At 43.3% G+C, this 19972-nt stretch overlaps 1 protein-coding gene across 1 annotated transcript; it reads right to left on the reverse strand.

The window, feature by feature from the left end:
* Positions 1–4976: 4976 nt before the first annotated feature.
* On the reverse strand, positions 4977–19321 carry LOC124712332 (arylsulfatase B-like). The gene is made up of 8 exons (XM_047242626.1): positions 19220–19321; positions 16833–16992; positions 14737–14960; positions 11460–11709; positions 11092–11240; positions 9051–9186; positions 6862–7020; positions 4977–5455 (listed from the first exon to the last, which is right to left on the reverse strand). Exons 1-8 carry the CDS (start codon positions 19319–19321, stop codon positions 4977–4979), a joined length of 1659 nt encoding a protein of 552 aa, XP_047098582.1.
* Positions 19322–19972: the final 651 nt, after the last annotated feature.

Genomic DNA, 19972 nt, shown 5'->3' on the forward strand with positions numbered 1-19972 from the left:
GAAAGAAACGTAAGATGTGGATTTATAAGTTACGATAATGTTTGAAGATCTGATGAATACTTTGGCACATGATAGGACTGCTATGCTACCCTGTACATCTTAACATGGCAAAGATCCCGGCAATATTTTCGATGAGATTATCAATTTTCCGAAGCAAACTTTTGTGAATTAACCACAAAAAAAGAAAGAAAGCAAATAGCCAGGAAGCTGGTGGAGATAATGGCAACGTTGAGTAAATTAAGACACGACATTTGAAGTGCTCTGTGGCAAAGGACGAAATTAAAATATTTCTACATTATTACTAGATCTCATTTACAATTCGCAGGATAGTGTATCCAATTTCTATTGAGTTAGAGAGACTTAGTAGCAAAAAGTATTCTGGACTTCACCATGTGGAGAACACTAAACTGTACCGTCGGTGTATGGAAGAAAATGAAATTGAATGGTGTTATACTTTTATTGGGACGTAACAGGCTGGCTGAGTACATTTCGCAGTGGTGTCATCTAAGGAATTGGTTGAGCTTCCTCTATGTGGTTAGTTTGCTGCATTGTCAATAGTTGTGAGCTAGTGTACAAACATGATTTGTGTATACAAACAAAGTTTGTAACGAATGACAATGTGTATTAGACTGAGCGATAGTCCATTTGAAGCCGTGTCCTGGTTCTGTGTTAAAACCAACCTGTTTCATGATGTAACGGCTCGTGTTTTGTTTTGAAGTGATACTTCTCACTGCTCCCTCTTTGTACTCACGAGGCTACGTCACTGTCATGCCGTGGTTGCAACCAGGTGGCTCACGGGGGATCAACTATGTATATAACAGGCAAGGTCGACGACAGTTAGTGAATCTTCCGCTGAGCGGCACTATAGTCCACTGCACACCAAACAGGCAAAGCACTCAAGCACGCTGTGCGAATTGGCTGTGGTATCGCCGCCCCACAGCAGGCCACATGGGGTCGGCCTGTTTATTAAGTAATCACATGGAGCGGTGCGGCGACACGCTCTTCGATTTTGTCAGTCAGTGTACTTACAAAAACAGAGCACCTACGAGTGCAGTGATAATGTGTATGTATTTGAATATTCCGAATCTTAACGTATTTATGTAATTAAATCGGTACATCTCAAGCCACAAACGTAGTTCTTCCCCTTCCCATTTTCTTTTTCCACCTCTGATTTTATTAATTTTTAGCATTAGCGTATGTAAAGTAGGAGATTTACCTACCTTGTGTGTAAATTTTCTTGATTGTGTGATTACTTTTGTTTTATTACTACAAAAAAGTTTAATATTTGCTTAATATGATGATGTAAATGAGAAGAATTATTCGCCTTGACATAAATGTTGTTAATTCCAATGGTGGTCAAAACAGAATAACATCGACTGATTTTCATTATTCGGTAGAAGACATTTAATTGCGAGTAGTTGATACTTCCTTAGTTACTACACATTTTTCGCTGGTTTCTTAACTACATTGTTGGCAAATCAAAGTATAAAATATTTGTGGACTGTAACAGACACTGTCCTCTAAAAATGTACCTACTACCCGGTGGTTATAATTAAACTTTCCCTATTTAATACGTTATAATACGGAAACTAATTACCATACTAGTACCAAATTGGGTAGCATTAATGTCAAGGACAGAGGCAAGAGAAATAATGCAGAAATAATTCAATTGAAACACTTTTAACCTGCTGCCGTCCGCGGCTCGTGGTCTTGCAGTAGCGTTCTCGCTTCCCGCGCACGGGGTCCCGGGTTCGATTCCCGGCGGGGTGAGGGATTTTCTGTGCCTCGAGATGACTATTGTGTGTTTCATCATCATTTCATCCTCATTCACTCGCAAGTCGCCGTAGTGGCGTTAAAGAACTTTGGAGCGGCGGCCGAACCGCCCTGCGAGAGGTCTCCCGTACCGGTACTGTTACTGCTCCAATAGGGGCCAATATGGCGCCCATCAGCGTCCAGAAGAGTCTGAAAGTGCAGGATTGCATTCTCCATAGCAGAACGAAGCATGTTCGTAGGTGTGCTTGCTACCTCTCTTGATATGCTGCGCTTCAGATCAGTACATCTGTAAATGTTCCCCTCTAAACCTTGTCCTTCAAGTAGCCCCTCAACCACAAATCATAGGGAGTGAGGGTCTCTCTCCTATAGGGCGGGTATGACATGCTGGCGAAGCATATCGCAGTAACGCTGGCGAGTCACAATACATTGGTCCTTGAGCGCCAACCTGTACAAGAAAGAATGGACGAATGATGAACATAGCCGTAAAGCTACACCATTCGGTGACACGTTCACCATACAGTGACTGGAGGTGAAGATATGAGAATTTCACTACACTTAACAATTCTGTGTGTTCACCTCACCCTTCAGAGAAAAATGAGCTTCGTCTGCCCATAGGATGGTCCATTGCCAGCTCTCGTCGACTTCAATTCTTGCGAGAAAGTGTAGAGCGAAGTCAACACCTCGTTGAGCGTCACGTAGTGCAAGCTGCTGTACCATATGGATCTTATACGGCTACTATTTGAGAATGGTTCGAAGCACCTTCCGTACAGTGGACCACGGGATGATCAACTGTCATGACACAGCTTTGCGCGCAGTGGTGTTTGCTATAGTAACAGCGATTTCATCAACCACTTACGGTGCAAGTGTTGGTCGGCCTCTTCCTGGAGCGACGCCTAGTTCTTCAGTCGATTCGAATTTCATCCGAAAAGCAGGTGGAGAAAGAGAACCCTTCGGTAATCCTTTCAGCCGGCGATATTCTCGAAGTGCAGCTGCAGCATTACTGTTGTTTTGATAATAGAACTTCACCAATAATGCTCCTCTCCTTTTGTCCAAGCTCATTTTTACATGTCAAGTGCACTGCGGCTGATCAGGTGTGTGAGACTATGAATCACGATGGCTGATCGCGGCACCTGATTGCCGTAGTTGGAACTGGACGATGGTGCTGTGAACCATGGAAAACATGCACCACATATTCTGGACATAAACGCTACTAAGTTTGGTACTCGGGTACTCGTATGGTAATTAGTTTCCGTGTTATAACGTGTTAAATAGGGAAATTTTAATTATAACCACCAGGCATTTAATGGTGTCATTACCATAATTAATACTGTATATGTGGTGACTGTTCTTTTGGACGTACCCGAAAGAACAGAGACAGTTTTGATCCAGCAGACACTATGAATCAAATACAAAGTAGTGACGGACATTGGCTGCAGGTGGCTATTGATGTAAATGAATGGGGAAAGATGAAAATGTGTGCCGGACTGTGATGCAAATCCAGATCTCCTTCTCACTAGGCAGACGCTCTGACTACACTGGTCAGAGCATCTGCCAAGTAAGAAGGAGATCTTGCATAGATTTTCAATTTATCCCGTTGGTTTACATCAGTGGCCACATGCAGCCAATGTCTGTAATTTCTTTTGTGTTTAATTACTACTGTTGTTCGTCAGGGACGCCTACTGTTGAATGTTTTCTTTTTTGTCTTTCTTTGCCAAACTTTTTTGATCACAGTATAAAGAACTTTTGATAGCGCCACATATAATTCAACTTTAAAGATACATTTTCACGTTGTGACAAGTACTGATTGTAAATAATCCATATGCTTATTAATTTAACAATACGTATACTTGTTCTGTTCTGTGTCTCGTGTCTGCTGGGGTCGTTCTTAAGTTTTCAGTTACATACTGAAACTTCATGTCCCCATAAATTTTCAGGCGAAATTTATTTATTTTTGATCTGGGGAGATGTCAGGATCCTATATCGTCACAAGTCAAAATATTTGTCATTATGTGTAGCATTCCATCGTAAATTTGTCGACCTACTTTATTGCAGAGCATATATTTTACTAACTCAGATTTTTCCTAGGTGGTATTCCAAGGTAATTATTATGTGATGTTTGTTGTTGGGCGGGAGCGCTTAGTATGGCAGGGTATTGGAGAAAGTCAGCTTATGGTCGAGTCGAGTGGAGCTTAGACGGTGCACCTGGCAGCACTGTTCGGATTAATATCCTAATTCACTTTTAATATAATTATCCACGTCGCATTTCTTCACTTTAGAGTGTCCCTATGAAACGTTCAATGTGATGCGATGGTATTCAGAATATTGCTAAACTGCACGTATTATAAGTTTTAAGTAATAAACCGTACTGTTGGTATTCGGCTAACAGTAACTGCTCTGAGTCGAAGCTGTCAGTATCCGCTTTCTTAAGCTACAAGTCACTGAAATATGAGTCGTTGAAATTATGGAATAGTAAGAGGCAGCTTTCTTGTAATGGAATGTACCCGAACTGTCATGTTATAACCTGATAGTGAGTGAAGTGTTTTAATTTGTTCCAAAGGGAAGGCATCTAGTCTGGAGACATTAGCAGATTTGTTTTCCTTGATAGCCTTGTTCGTTCTGACATCTGGAGGGGGCTAGTGAGAGCATTGGACTCCTCCTGACACTCATGATCTATTTCAGGTACTTTGCCTTTGTGTTTGACTTTCCTCTTCATGAGCAGATGGTAAACTATCTAGTTCACAGCGTTGTAGCGTGTAATAAGGTTGGTTGTCTGAGTAATTTTCATGATTTTTCGTTGCATCTAGTTAGATCCATTTATTCTTTTTTATCCAAACGTCCCTTTTCAATGCTGTTATGAAACGAGGAGTTCATCCTCACTTTCCACAGTTGCTTGTAAATGCCAGAATATTAGCTACACCATTTACACTAGGAGCTACATCTGGTTCCTCTTCAGGACCATAGCTGACAGTCATCTCAGTAAATACGACAAGTAACACCCTTTCATTGCTAACTGATTAGGTGAGCCAGTGTACACATATCACGAAAGGGGCAATTGTCGTAGGTATTGTAGTGGACTTGATCTTAAGGTACACATAATGTTGAGGAAAATTCAAGAAGTCCGATATGTGACAGCCATTTATTGCTCTTTACATAGCTACATCACACTATTGAGGCAAAGTAAGTGTTGAAAGAGAGAGCGGCCACTACGTGATGACATTGCACATGGGGTCTGCGTTGTCGGCGATGCAGTCGACCCAGGGCACCCAGGTGTTGTTCCAGCGCTTGGGGTCGGCCAGGTCGGTCTGCGTGACGTTGGCCCCCGGCTGCGGCATCAGCGGCTGCGACAGCGTCTCCAGCCGCTCCAGCAGAGTGTCCACCAGGCCCTCCGGCATGTCGGCGGGAGCGCCGTCGCCCGCCTCGCATGGGTCCTGCCTGATGTTGAAGACGCACCAGCCGCTGCTGCTCGTGATGTTGCACAGTCCGTGGGCGGGCCGCTCCGGGCAGGACACGGTCGCCTCAGCGCGCAGCCGCAGCACGTTCTCCGCCTCTGGGGACGCCCCGACCACGCTGGAGAGCGCCTGCCCCACTGGGCTGGCCAGCACCACCTCCGGGTCGTAGGCTGGCGTAAACAGCGGGTCCTCAGCGCCGCTCGCCCCGGCGTAGTAGTCGTTGTTCTGCACACCTGCCGCACCAGCACACCGCTTACCGTTTCGATTCAAACAACTTACAACATTAAATTCACAGTAAATGGCTCGACTTCATAAAAACTACTACTTCTTCATACTCTCTCATTCCTCTCACACCTGCTACTTTTTTTCTCGCCGCATGAGAAGGCGCAGTGTGCATTAAATAATTTAGATATGTGTAGCTACCCTTCTTTGATCACTTGTTAGGATTTCCAGCTGGTTTGTACACATCTCACGGAAACAACTACATGATGTGCGAACACCATATGAGTAACCACTTTCTATATTGTACACTTTCCTTCTTTGGTACAGTCAACACTGGTTTCCATAGCACACTGCCAGTGGCAACAAAGTAAGAAATGTGCCCCTGCTCTTCAAGAATCGAGTATCCATTATTAATTCTTACTGTGCCATGTCGATACTCAGGTTTTTTTGTTTATATGCTTCTCTATCCTTCATGGCCAAAGTATAGTCACAAAATTTTATCATCATATAACTACCTGGCGGAATCCTTCCACCTAAATATCTCATCAACTTTCCCATTTATCAATGATTTGCCTTAAGACAGCAAATATTTACAAAACTTTTTTCGATCTACTAGGTACGATTTTACTGAATATTAATACAGAATTAAACTTATAACACGCATCAGACTTATACAGGATGTAATGGGCGTAAGTGCAGATACTGGTGACTGAGGATGATGTACTGAACAGAATTATATCAGGATATACATCATCTGCACATTAACAATTATAGCTATTATAAGTCGTATTTTTTAGTGGTGGATTTTACCTGCGAGATCATGTGGCAAGAGTAATCCATTAATGCTAATTTTCCCCTCGACATGAAGTCAGGTATTGAAGCGTGAACGTGTGGACACAACATGGTAAGCGTATAACGACAGCTGTAGTCCACTTAATGATGCAGTTACAACTGTGCAGAAAACATCAGGTAGTACATTATGTGAGGTGTTTGTGGGAAGCCTGTTAGATATAGAGAAAAAACAACCAATACACTGAAGTGTTTACACATTTAATGTTCAAATGTGTGTGAAATCTTATGGGACTTAACTGCTAAAGTCATTAGTCCCTGAGCTTACACACTAATTAACCTAAATTATCCTAAGGACAAACGCACACACCCAAGCCTGATTGAGGAATTGAACCTCCGCCGGGATCAGCCGCACAGTCCAACACATTTAATGTACGACATATAAAGCTATCTGCAGCTATACTCGTTACACCCTCTATAGATGAACTCTATGCTCATCGCAGACACAAGTTCTCTGTGCCATTCCACAACTGCAACTGTTGTGTGACGTGGACTGACCCAGTAGTACAGCGTCTGATGTATTTGATAGGTTCCAGACAACGCTAGTACGGGTCGGGCTGCTACTGACCTTTGACGAGCTTCCAGTCGCCGACGCGGACGGCGCCGTTCTCGGCCACCTCGTCGTAGTTGAGGAGTATCTCCGTGCGCTGGCTGGGCTCTCCAGAGACCAGCCGTGGCCACATGTTCACGCCGTCCAGGTCGTCCGGCAGGTCTGACGCATTACCTCCTGCGAAAACATTAAGAAAAATTACGTCTAACGAATTACCACGTTTAATACACAATAGACTGTTTGCTATAATACATCATGTTCTGACATGAAGGACTTTTGTTTCTAGTTGCAAAAATCATAATAAAAATTCTTTGTACAGGAGAGTAATGAATGTGCTCCAAAATATCCATTTTATTGCCCCTGGACGATAAGCAGGTGTTGGCCACAGGAAAGGTGCACGGAGTTAGTCTTTTCAAAATGAACGCGAAGTAGGTACTTGTGCTCTGCAGAATAACGCTGCAATAGATATATTGTGAAAGCATTAGTTTATACTTACGTGCAGTGCAACAGTGTGAGTGAGAAGTAACTGTAATGTAAAATATTTATTAGAAATTAAATGCAATCTTCACAGTGCTATGTTTCTGAAGAAAATTAAGCCTACTGCGAAACTGTACACTCTTTGACGGAAAGTAATGATTTCAATAAGACCATTTTCTAAAGAGATGTGGAATATGACCCATAACCCATAATTTAATCGCAATGCACAGCTGTGCCAACTAAATGACGTGACAGTAAAGATGAAGCACACCAAGATGGGGAGGAGGAAATAAACCAAAACTTCATGGGCTGAGAGGATATGTGATGTTATTTCAGCGATTACGAAAACGAATCAAATACACAAATAACTTGGTATATCAGCCCACTTGTATGTGTGATGATGTACAATCCCCACCCCTCCCCCCGCCTCAGCCTCCGGCACTGGTCGGTCTGTATGCAGTTGGGAACCCTGTTATGAGGCAAGATGTCCCACAACTCTAATAACGATTCCTGATATCCTGAACACTGGCACTGGTTCGGAGTTGATGTCTGCACTGGTACAGTACAGGTTCTGTTGGTGCCAGATCTGGGGATCTTGCCGGCCACGTGAATACCTCAACATCACTAAACAGACAAATCTGTATTTGGATGTGCATTGTCTTGCTGAAAAGTAACACTACGGTACTGTCGCATACGAGGTAACATATAAGGAGGCAGAATGTCCATGACAAACTGTTGCACACTCAATGACTGCCAGCTGCTACTGAATTCGTACCCAAAAGTCCCCACACCATGACTCCAGAAGTACAACAGCTGTACCCCTCCAAAACATTGGTAGAATGTGGCCCCTACCTAGGTCGCCGCTATACTCACCAACGATGGTCATCGAGGGTAGTGCAGGTCCGTTATTCCTTACTGAGCATAATTCAAAGCCATTCATTAGCAATCCATGCTTCCTAGTCATCGCACCACTCCATATGTAAGCACTCTGTATTGTGCTGTTAACAGCAGAGCATGCATTGCATGGTAATTTCCTAGTATGGCTCAAATGAATGGTGCAGTAAGACACAGTGTGTTGTACAGTGTGCATAACTTGTTATCAGATGGTAGTTACAGATGTTAAGTGGTTTTGATGAGCTTGGTGCACAATACAGCTATCCCCCCCTCCCCCCTTTCAACCTTGTGGAGGTCAGACACAGTCGACTGCTACTTGGCAACGAGTATTCTGGCCCTCACATTCCAATGCATTCCAACGTTGGGCCACTGTTTGGTTACTGCAAAATTTGATCAGTCGGTCAAATAGAGACGCAAAATGAGGCTTGTCTCTAACTCTTGTCAGTGCTGATGAAGCTCTCTGGATTACACGGCATCTCCATGTGTTTCGCAGTGATCATTCAACGTAAGACACTGTTCATGTCCCTCATATACCTTACCACACCTGATGCCAACAAAATGCTAATGCACTCTGCTGAATGCTGTAACTGTCGCAGAGAACTGAAATTCTAATCAGTGATACCTGCTGATGCCGTGTGGCTGTAGAAACGTACATTCACAACAGGTCATGTCTTCTTGGTACTTCACTCTTTTTTGTCAGGCAGTGTAGTTGTGTTACATGTATTTCAGGACATAATGTGTGTGCTACTGATGCGGGCACTGCCTATGACTGTTTCCCTGGCTACCAAATGAGCACCCTGTCCCCTCTTCCCACCACCCCTCTCCCCTGGACGTACCTGCTGCGGCGTACAGCGTGGGCAGCCAGTCCGATATATGCATCAGCTCGTGGTCCACCCTGGACGTGTTCTGCAGCAGGGGGCTCCACACAGCAGCCACGCCGTGCACCGCACCCTCCCACAGGCTGTTCTTTATCTGCAAACAAAGCAGCGCAACACGTCACATCACTTCACACAACATATATCATGTTACATATTGTGAATGATTTACATTGTTTAACGGATTAGCTTCAATTTTTCGAGGCACAACACATTGGCGAGGGAATTGATATGTAAATTTTTTGACCCTGTTGTGGCAATTGTGGAGCTGTGTAGATATAACTGGAACCTGAGCATCTCCTGTAACACTTCTATGCTACACATCTATAGCTATATACAAATCTATATTAGTACTGTGAAAGCCATCGCATGTTACGAGGTGAAATATATAAGGTACACCAGCACAACAGGAATGTTGTCATCATGAGTTGCCCTTCATGACAATGCCTGGCAGCACACTTGATCTGGAACAAAGAAGTTCCTGCAGCGTTTTCGATGCAAGGTGTTTGATCACCCACCGTAAATCCCGGTCTTGGCTTTCATCTTTTTTCTCACATGAAGCGCTGGCTGTAGGGACGACTGTTTGGTGCAGCAACTACCTGTAGAGATCTGGTGGAAAGCACGGCCGGCTGCCTTCTGGGACGAGGGTACTGACCAGTTGCTACAACGTCATGACAAATATCTAAGTCGGGAATTTGGAAATTTATGGTAAGGAGTAAGGGACCAAACTGCTGAGGTCATCGGTACCTAGGCTTACTCACTACTTAATCTAACTTAAATTAACTTACGCTAAGGCCAACACACACACACACACCCATGCCCGAGGGAGGACTCACACCTCCGTCGGAGGGGGCCGCGCTAACCGTGACAAGACGCCTAAGACCGCACGGCTACCCTGAGCGGCTTATCGAAGTTGGAGCGGCGACTACGTAGAGAAGTAGTGGAAAGTGTAGCTAAATGTTTCAAATAAAGCATTTTTTATTTTTGTTGCGGATTTTATTTCGCGACAAATCGGACCTTGAAAAAAAAAAAAAGTAGACTTTGTATTTCTGGAAGAATCATCATCAGGAAGAAGAGAATAGTAGGAAATTTATGCGCCCGTTGCAAGAGTTTCGTGCTCCTTGTCTGAACTATAAGAACAACTACTACGTATGTTTTACAACAGAAAGTGTGAGATAGTAGCTTCAAACTGCAGTTAAATGCCGTAGCGTTATCTTGCGTTAAAACTTGAGCAGTCAACAAGACTTGTCTTCCTCCATTATTCCTCCATTATTGTATTCGTACTAACAGGTTAAGTAAATGAAAATATCTCCCTCTAGTACATACCCCAATAGAGAATCTCTCTGCTGACAGGTGTGGCCGAGCGGTTCTAGGCACTTCAGTCTGGAACCGCGCGACCGCTACGGTCGCAGCTTCGAAACCTGCCTCGGGCATGGATGTGTGTGATGTCCTTAGGTTAGTTCGGTTTAAATAGTTCTAAGTTCTAGGGGACTGATGACCTCAGATGTTAAGTCACATAGTGCTCAGAGCCATTTGAATCAGACTCTCTGTACAGAATTGTCTGCTGACAGTTTTAAAGATCAGTCGACGACATCCACAAAACGATTCGTTTACAACAGCAGCTGTATCATTAGTTTTAAGTTACTGTCGATCCTTTCACATTTTTGATCTGGTGTTTATTTGTCCTCAAAGGGTTCAAATGGCTCTGAGCACTATGGGACTTACCATCTCAGGTCGTCAGTCCCGTAGAGTTAGAACTACTTAAACCTAACTATCCTAAGGACATCACAAACATCCATGCCCGAGGATTCGAACCTGCGACCGTAACAGCAGCTCGGTTCCGGACTGGAGCGCCTAGAACCGATCGGCCACACCAGCCGGCTTATTTGTCCTCACAACATTACTTACTACTAGAAATGTGGAACTGGCTAACGGCTTCTGAAAATGAAGCAAATCATTATCGACTGCAGACTGTACGAGAGTGTAGGAGAACTCGACTCACGCCTCTGAACGGGAAGTTGGACCCCCAGTTGACGTCGCTGCCCGCCCCGTTGTCGGCGACGAACACTATGATGGAGTTGTTGAGCATGTCGCGCTCGTGCAGGGCTGTCACCACACGCCCCACCGACTCGTCCATCTTCGCCATCACCGCTGTCAACATAAGAACATTACCACTTATTATACCATAATTTACAGACCTTGGTGTATAATAATATCTGAGTCATATTAATACCATAAGCTATGAACAACACGCTGAAGTGCCATTTTGGACACTAAATGTTCCATCCCAGCATCACTTCACTGGTGATGAAGGTGTTCATAGGACGGAAAGCAGTAAGAGAGTGTAACCAGCGCTGCGAAACGGGTCACCTGCGAGTATGCGGCGGTCGGGGTGCGAGATGTAGGAGAAGCTGTTGATGAGGTCCTGCGGGGCGTTGATGAGCTGCGAGTGGTCCCCGGGGTGGCAGGCGAGGTGCGCCAAGTAGAGGAACAGCGGCCGCTCCGTGTCGTGGTCCCGGATCAGCCGCTCCGCCTCCTCGGTGAACACGTCCGTCGCGTACTTGCCGTTGTACTGCCACGCCGTCGTCAGGTTCTCGCGCAGGTCGTACCCGTGGGCACCCTGCCGGGGAAAACGTAATAGCCGTTACATGATTTTCCATAGCAAAAGCTCTAGCTCTCATTACACCCCGTACACTACTTAAAAAGGACAGTCTCTGGTCAAGAGACCACACACTGAAAATTAACAATCTTATTTACTGTAATGCGAAATTCGACATTCTAATGCTCATTTTTCATCATCTAAAGAAGCACTACATTAGAACGTGCCCGTCCGTCCCGATAGCTGAGTAGTCAGTGTGACGGATTGTCCCCCTACGGATCCGGGTTCGATTCCCGGCTGGGTCGGGGATTTTCTCCGCTCACGGACTGGGTGTTGTGTTGTCATCATCATCATTTCATCCGCATCCGGCGCGCAGGTCGCCCAATGTGGCGTCGAATGTAACAAGACTTGCACCAAGGCGGCCGGACCTACCCCGTAAGGGGCCTCCCGGCCAATGAGCCAGAAGATCATTTCCATTTTTTTGATCAGTACGTGCCCATAAACGATAATCACCAAATCTTCTGAACACCTAGGTGAGTTACCACAAAATCCACGGAACATTTTGTATGTTCAGTTCATACAGTGGCACCGTAGTTGCTCATTCATTTAAGATAGGTAAGGTGTGTCATTCCAAGACGATGTGTGGAGCGTGGAACTTACAGTCTGCTACTTTGTGGAGATATTCGACCCTTTTCAGACAAACGTGGCACATATATACCGGAAATGCATGATCAGATGCATTGACGGTCGTTGTAGAGTAAAGAATGGTTCGTCAGGGCAATCAGGAAGACATCTTTTTCCTCTGAAGTGAATATTCTGTTACAAGGCTGGTGGTAAGTTACTGCAGACTGTCATATCTCCTACCTATCTAAAGTAGTATTACAAAGCTATGCGGAATGGTATCAATACGTCAGATGAGTAGTGGAGAGGTCAGATGAAAACATCGACTTCTTTCTGGGAAATTGCAGTGCATCTATAAAAATAAAAGCATACATAATATGTCAGTGCGACTAACTCTAGAGCATTGTGCCATTTTTTAAAGGCCTTATACAACAATAACGACAGCAGCGACTGAAAATAATTCAAGAAGAGATTCTGCTGATAATTAGAGTTTAATACGATTGTTAAGTAGGGGATATACAAAAGGAATTTAATGCGAATAACTGAAGGAAGATACAGTAGCTTACCAAATCAGTATATTTAGGGAACAGGTGTTGAGCAACATTTGGCTCAGTTCACTGTCGTGTAACCTGAATAAAGATCACGAGAGTAACATCAGAGTTACTACAATAATACTGTGATATATGAACAGTTACTTTTCCCTCAAATCATGTGTTAATGGGAGAGAACAGGAACTTGTTAATGTTTGTACGACATTGTTTCCACTATGCTCCATACAGTAGTTTCCGCGGTACATAACGTTGCAGTGGGGTACAGGTTTTTCTGGGAATGATCTTGATACAGATACATGCTGTATCAGATAAGGACGTGAACGACATGTTTTCTACACTGCTGGCAGGCTCCGCTGTAAATGTTGTCTCATGACAGGGTTTGAAGCACAGATATTTCTACACGGTGATTGATGAAATGCCCCATATGTTTGTGATATGCAGGTTGGTCCTTTTAAACGTGTCACCGCAAATACCTCTGGAACAGCTATAGACACTGAAAACAAACTTTCACGATCATGAGTGTAAGGCAAGGGGCTCACGAAAGTAAATAGTGTGAGACATTCTAAAACGTAAGCAGCTATTATCTTCAAGGTAAACTTACGTCATTTTTAAAAAGGGGTGCCCCATGTCGTTTCTTACGCAATCGATAATTTGAAAAATCATAAAAAGAATGGTCTTGATTGCAACGTAATACGTCAATTACATAACGAGAAACTGCAAAACGAAGATTATGTTTGAAATAAACGAAACGCGAGGCTATTGCACATCCCGAGATGCAAGCGTGAACCCCACGTTGGTCGTAATCATGACGTTCTACGATGCAACATTCTAGTATTGCAGTAGCGATAAATAAAGTATGAACCAACAAACCCTGTCTTTATTTTTCATCGTGGGTGATGGGACCTCTATATTGTTTCCAGTCCATTTAATAAGCAGTGTAAATAGCAATATGTACAGCGTTTGTTGACTCGTAGTACGTCGATCACATCGCGATTACGAGCAATGTGGAGTTCACGCTTGCATCTCGGACTGTCCAACAGCGGTGAGTTTTGTTCATTTCAAACATCAATTTCCCTTTGGAATTTCTCAGGATGTAATTCACGTATTGCGCTGCAACAAAAGCCATTCTTTTTGTGATTTTTTATGTTATTGATTCTATAAGAAACAGTATGGAATGTACATTAAATAAACATAAGTTTGCGTTGACAATAATATTAGTTGACGTTTTAGAATAAGTCGGTTTTCAATATCTATAGCTGTTCCAGAGATATTTTTGCTGAAACATTTAACTGGGCACCCAATAGGTTGACGCCAATATATACTTGTTTTATTTTAAAAGATGACTATGTTTTCATAAGACATAGATTGGGAACACCAAATGAACATGTGGTGTTGACAACCACTCTGAAAATTGTGAGACAGGCAACAGCTGTGCGTTTATGTTCATCTCATATGTAGCCACTTGGGAAACTGTATCAAGGGACTAATTAAAAATTTACAAGAGTGAAGCCATTCTTAATAAAGCTGCAAGTAAAAGTTCCTGAGACTTTATGAGATGATTAAGCCATAGAGATCAATCTCTTGGTCACATGTTAGTCTCTTTATACTGATGACTTCTTTTGATATTGCAGTCATCATTAAATTCAAGGAATATAGCAACGATGTAAACACGCATAGTCAGTACTACATGTCATTGTTGTAATCGTTGAATCATATAATGACTCCAAAACTGAATCTGGTTATAGAGTTTAATAATTAGTCACCAAGACATTTATTACTATAATTTAATGCTTTTACAGTGGCCACCGACCCCCTCTGCAGGTCCGAAGGAATTTGTGAGATGAACTGAAACGCAGAAAAGAAGCCGACTGGTTACCTGGTCTGCAAATATGTAGTCATAGTAGCCGACGCCGGCGTTCCAGTAGCCGAGGTGGGAGTCGAACCCGCGGTAGGTGGGCGTGTAGACCTTGGAGTAGTGGCCCAGGTGCCACTTGCCGATGGCCCTGGTGACGTAGCCCAGGTCCTTGAGGTACTGCGGCAGGATCTTGCCCTCGGGCAGCGCGTGCACCTCGTCCCCCAGGATCACGTGGCCCTGCATGCCTGCAACAACACGGGGGATCCATTAGTCACAGCGCTCACACACGTAGAGGGCACATGTGTGGAGCAACTCATGGGAACGGGAAAATATTTGGTCAGCAAAGTTAGTGGGGCTTCACTGATGTAGGAAAACGGGTTTCAATGGGCAAATATCGTCGTCAGTTACTGGCGAGATCGAAAGAAGGAGGTAGCCTTCAATTTTGCTTCCCACTGAAGCAGAGGTATTAAAGATTGGAAACCAGTTCTCAGTGGTCAAGAATGGCGACAGATATCTCCAAGGGTCTAGTTCAAAGAACAATGCTGTGAGAAATGACAGGTGATCCAAGTCAGATGGTCGTTAAGGGTCTGGAAGCCGTTTCTGATCAACACGAGTTCTGTTGCTGGACACAATAGTGTAAAATACTTACACAAGAGATTTTGTCTCGAAAATTCGAGGATTGGAACTTTAGCAGTGGATCTATGTGTTTACAATTTATGTTTCAAAGTTGTATTGGCCTTCAGAGTAGCATTGTGTATAACCCGTTGCCAGCGACATGGAAGTAGTAGGATATACTTAGCAGCGCTAGTTGTGTTTATAGTTCGAGTGGAGCGGTCTATTGCCCCACGAATTTATGTAACAATTGTAAAACGAATGGCGTAAAGTGCATCCTTCAATTTAGAAATCAAATTGAAGTCACAAGGGCTTAAGTCCTGGGACTACAGTGGTGGTACAGCACACCGCAGATCTAACAGATCAATTGCAACTTGCGCCATATGCGTCAAAACATTATGCTGTAAAATGATGAGCGGGCTTAGCACAAAGTGCCGTCACTTCTTTCTCTAAGATGGTTGCAGTCTGTGTCGGAAAACTGATCAGCCAAGAGAAAGAAGCGGCGACACTTCCTGCATGAAGAGCCCATCATTTTTGCAGGACAATGCTCTGGCGCATATGGTGCAAGTTGTGACTGATTTGTTCAGTCGACGGGCCTGGGAAGTACAGTACCACCTATCACACTACCCACAGCTCTTGTGACTTCAGCTTGAATCCTAAACTGAAGGAAGAAACTCATGGTATTCCCTTCAAAACTATTGCAGAGATTCGTCGGGGAACGGACCGCTTCACTCGAACTATAAATACAACTAGTGCTACTAAGGATATTCGGCCTTTCAGTGTGGACCCACGCGGCCGCTACACTCGCAGGTTAGAATCCTGCCTCTGGCATTGATGTGTGTGATGTCCTTAGGTTAGTTAGGTTTAAGTAGTTCTAAGTTCTAGGGGACTGATGAACTCAGAGCCGTTTGCTAAGTGTATTCCACGACTTCCACATCGGAAACTCGTATCTACTTTGTATAATTTGTAATAAATACTTGTCACGATCAAAGTTGCAATCCTCGTATCTCTTAATACCAACATTTTTAACTTACGTTTGATTTATTTGGGCAATGTCCTGCGATATTCTTTCCCAATCAGCTGTGCAAATTTACAAGGATAAGTTTATAATGTTTTATTTCTGGTTTTCAGTCCGTACATTGTGTGAACAGCGTCCGTCGTCATCTAAGAAGGTTGTTTGAAAAATTGTAGATAGAAAATTTTTGTATTTCAAGCCTGAATTTGAAAGCGTTGACAGATGTAGAAATAAGACCACTCGGTTGTAAGACCGGTATGCTTACTGATTTAACGCAGCCATAAAGCAACTTCAATCGTGAAGTGAAGTAGCTTACAGCTTGAGAGCTAAACTGGAATGAAAAAGGAGGAACGAAAACTTGTGCAGGTATTATCAGAGGAAACCATGAACAAAGCAAGCTACAAAGTTGGTGAAGGATTTCTATGTATACGTTGTGCTCACGAGCCCTGCTGACGAAGAAGTGCTACTTCCAAGCTGACGTCAGACTCACCCAGTCGGACGGGGTACTTCCCGGTCATGATGGCCGACCGGGACGGCGTGCAGACTGGCTGCACGTAGTGGCCGTTGAGGATCACCCCGTGGTACGCCAAGGCGTCGATGTTGGGCGTGGGCACCTGGTCCGAGCCGTGGAAGCTCACGTCGTTCCAGCCCTGCAACACGTTTTGTTACGTCTCACACATTCTTCGGCTCAATACCACTCGTCTTCACTAGCTGCTTGGGCCTATTCCCCAAACGTAATAAAGTTTCGTTTAGAGAATGAAAACAGTGTAGTGTTGAGCAAAATACCGCGAAATAAAAAGACAGGTTCTCATCGATACTGTTATTACCGATGATAGTCGTGACACGTTTAAATGAACTAATCTCCATTGACTACTTCCATTGCCAGTAAATGAAATGAATAATTACGCACATACTGAAAAACTGTCACCTACAATTTCAGAAGTTTTTGGTAGATATCTTTCCCTACCCTCTCTGAACTTCATTTGTTACATTTACTTCAAAAGCCTTTTTAAGAACTATTTTTCGATAGGTGCAAGTCTTTTCTTAGCTCACTTGTTCAACTGTTTACTTTTAATTTTTTGACATTAATTTCCTCGGCATACATAGCATCGTTTTGCTTTAGAGTTTTAAAATATGAGAAGAGTGTATTTAATTGCTGAATTATATTCATAAAAAAAGCACTCCGTCATCAGGCCACAAGGGGACCATCGGGACCATCCGACCGTCGTGTCATCCTCAGCTGAGGATGCAATAGGAGAGGCGTGTTGTCAGCACATCGCACTCACGGTCGTTATGACGGTTTCCTGAATTATATTCATGAACAGTTGTTTTAGCAGGATTTTACTTTCGTCTGTGTTGCTTATTACTTTTCTGTTTTCCTACTCTTTTCCCTATAACTCGAATATGTATTACATGCCTGATTTACTTTGCCGTTCCATTTCAGCCATCAATTTTCTTCTAACCCTTCTCAAAAAAAGCGGACCTTAGGAAGTCATTCAGGTTTTTATATCACTTCTGGTATTCTTTTGCACTTGATTGGGACTGTTCTGTGTTCAGATCACTGGGTAGATCGTTGTGTTACCTCTCTTCTCTATAACCTTTCTAATTACAGTTGTCTCTTATCATTGCACTTGCAAGTAATTTTTAATTTCTGAACTGTAACGTACAAGTCTATGTCTAAGTCTGCGGCATATTATAGCTCAACCAGATGAGTCGACTGAAAAACGTGAGGGCTATTCGCAAAGCAAGGTCTGATCGGTTGCGAAATGGAAACCACAGTGAAAAATCCAATGAAGCTTTGAATAGCTGTGTTGGACAGTGTCTCCAGTATGTCCGTCGATTGCGTCACGTCTGAACGCACAGTGAGCACGTAAATACGCCTAGAACAATAATGTCTCCAGCCAAGTATGAACACCTGTAACAGTTTTCGCCTGATTTCGTACAGTTCACACGACCTAATTGTCGTGCATTTTCTTGTTCGTGACAAGTCTCGCCCACATACTGCATAGGCAATGAGGACGCTCCTAAAGCGTTTTCGATGGAAGGTGTTTCCATCATCCACCATAAGCCTAGACTTGGCTCCCGCTGATTTTTGTCTCTGTTGTATGAACCTCTGCCTAAGACGATAACATTTTGGCCCAGACAACGAGCTGTAGACTAGCTTAGAGAATTGGCGGCTGCCTTCTATGACGATAGTATTGAAGAGTTTGTACAATGCTACAACAAATGTCTCAGTCGGAGCGGTGACGATATAGAGAAGTATCTGGAAAGTATTGCTACCTATTACAAGTAAAAAATTTAAGATTTTTCTTGTGGATTCCATTTCGCTTATGATAAGACTTGACCCCTGACACAGATCCCAGTACGGTCCCAACCTCGTTACTCGGACTGTAGAGAAGGTACGACTGAGTAGTAGATATCAGTCACTTCGAAACACTAGTTTTAATTGATTCTGTCCTTTGTAATACCATAGGGTTTGTCACTCATGCAGGGAAGATTCCTGGAAGAGCCAATTAGACCAACCAGCAGCTGGAGAATCTATAATGAACTGTAAATTCTGAACATGTTGATGGTGAAATCATGGCTCCCATGAAATGAAGTCATGGTGCCAAATGATATAAAGATGCATTGGAGTTACATTTATCTCTTACAAACTTAGAACTCCTACTATAATGAGAAGCAATAATGTTAGAGACTTTAGATCTTCAAAAAGTCATAACGTGCCATCTGGTGTCTCGTAATTCTGCAACAAATTGACGTCAGCAGTTCAAGCCCTGTAACTGACGTATCTGTCAGATGCTCCCTCATGAAATCCTAAGAAACAGGGATGTATAATACTATTTGTCCAGTTGAAGGCAGGACAGGACGGCGACTCACCATGTCGTCGGCGACGATGAAGACGATGTTGGGCGGCTTGGACCCTGCCTGCCCCACGGCGGCCACCAGCCACACACTCGCCACCACCAGCAGCAGTCGCATCCTCCCCAGATGTCTCTGCCAACAGTCAGACAGAGCAGGTGTAAGTACAATGCCTTGTTCTACTGGAAATGTACAATTGGTTGTCATACTAATGAAATTCATTTGTAAGTCTTTCAGAGCCGTGCGACCAACTTACAACATTCAGCTAGGAAGGTAATTTGCAATGTGCAGCACTGCAGCCCCTGAGTAAGTAATTATTACTATTAGCTCTCGGCAACACATTCATTCTTCTCTAATGTGTTACCAATTTTCTCTGTCTTGAAATGGAAATTTCTGTTAGCTGCCATCAGCTTCCACTTAAAAAAGATTTTAAATTGTAAGTAGTTTTTGATAACACATCTTCTTAATTTGATTTCACTTATTGATTATTGGCATTTAGTAGAGTAGTTATTTAAAGCATGGACAATTATAGTACTGATAAGATTTTGTAAATTGCAGCACTGTTAAATTTCAATACAATGTTTGTCCATAGCTGCATGGCCATGTTGTATCTTAGAACAGTTTTTCACATTTTAAAAACCTAAATTACTGGAAAATGTTTTGTAATTTCAGAAAAAAACTGCAGCACACATAAAGTGAATGTTGTCATTTCAAAATGAAATGAGAAAATATATTAAACTTAGATTACAGGGCCGACAGTCTGAAAAGTGT

This window comes from Schistocerca piceifrons, chromosome 8 (assembly GCF_021461385.2).
Source record: "Schistocerca piceifrons isolate TAMUIC-IGC-003096 chromosome 8, iqSchPice1.1, whole genome shotgun sequence".
In the NCBI taxonomy this organism is placed as follows: domain Eukaryota; kingdom Metazoa; phylum Arthropoda; class Insecta; order Orthoptera; family Acrididae; genus Schistocerca; species Schistocerca piceifrons.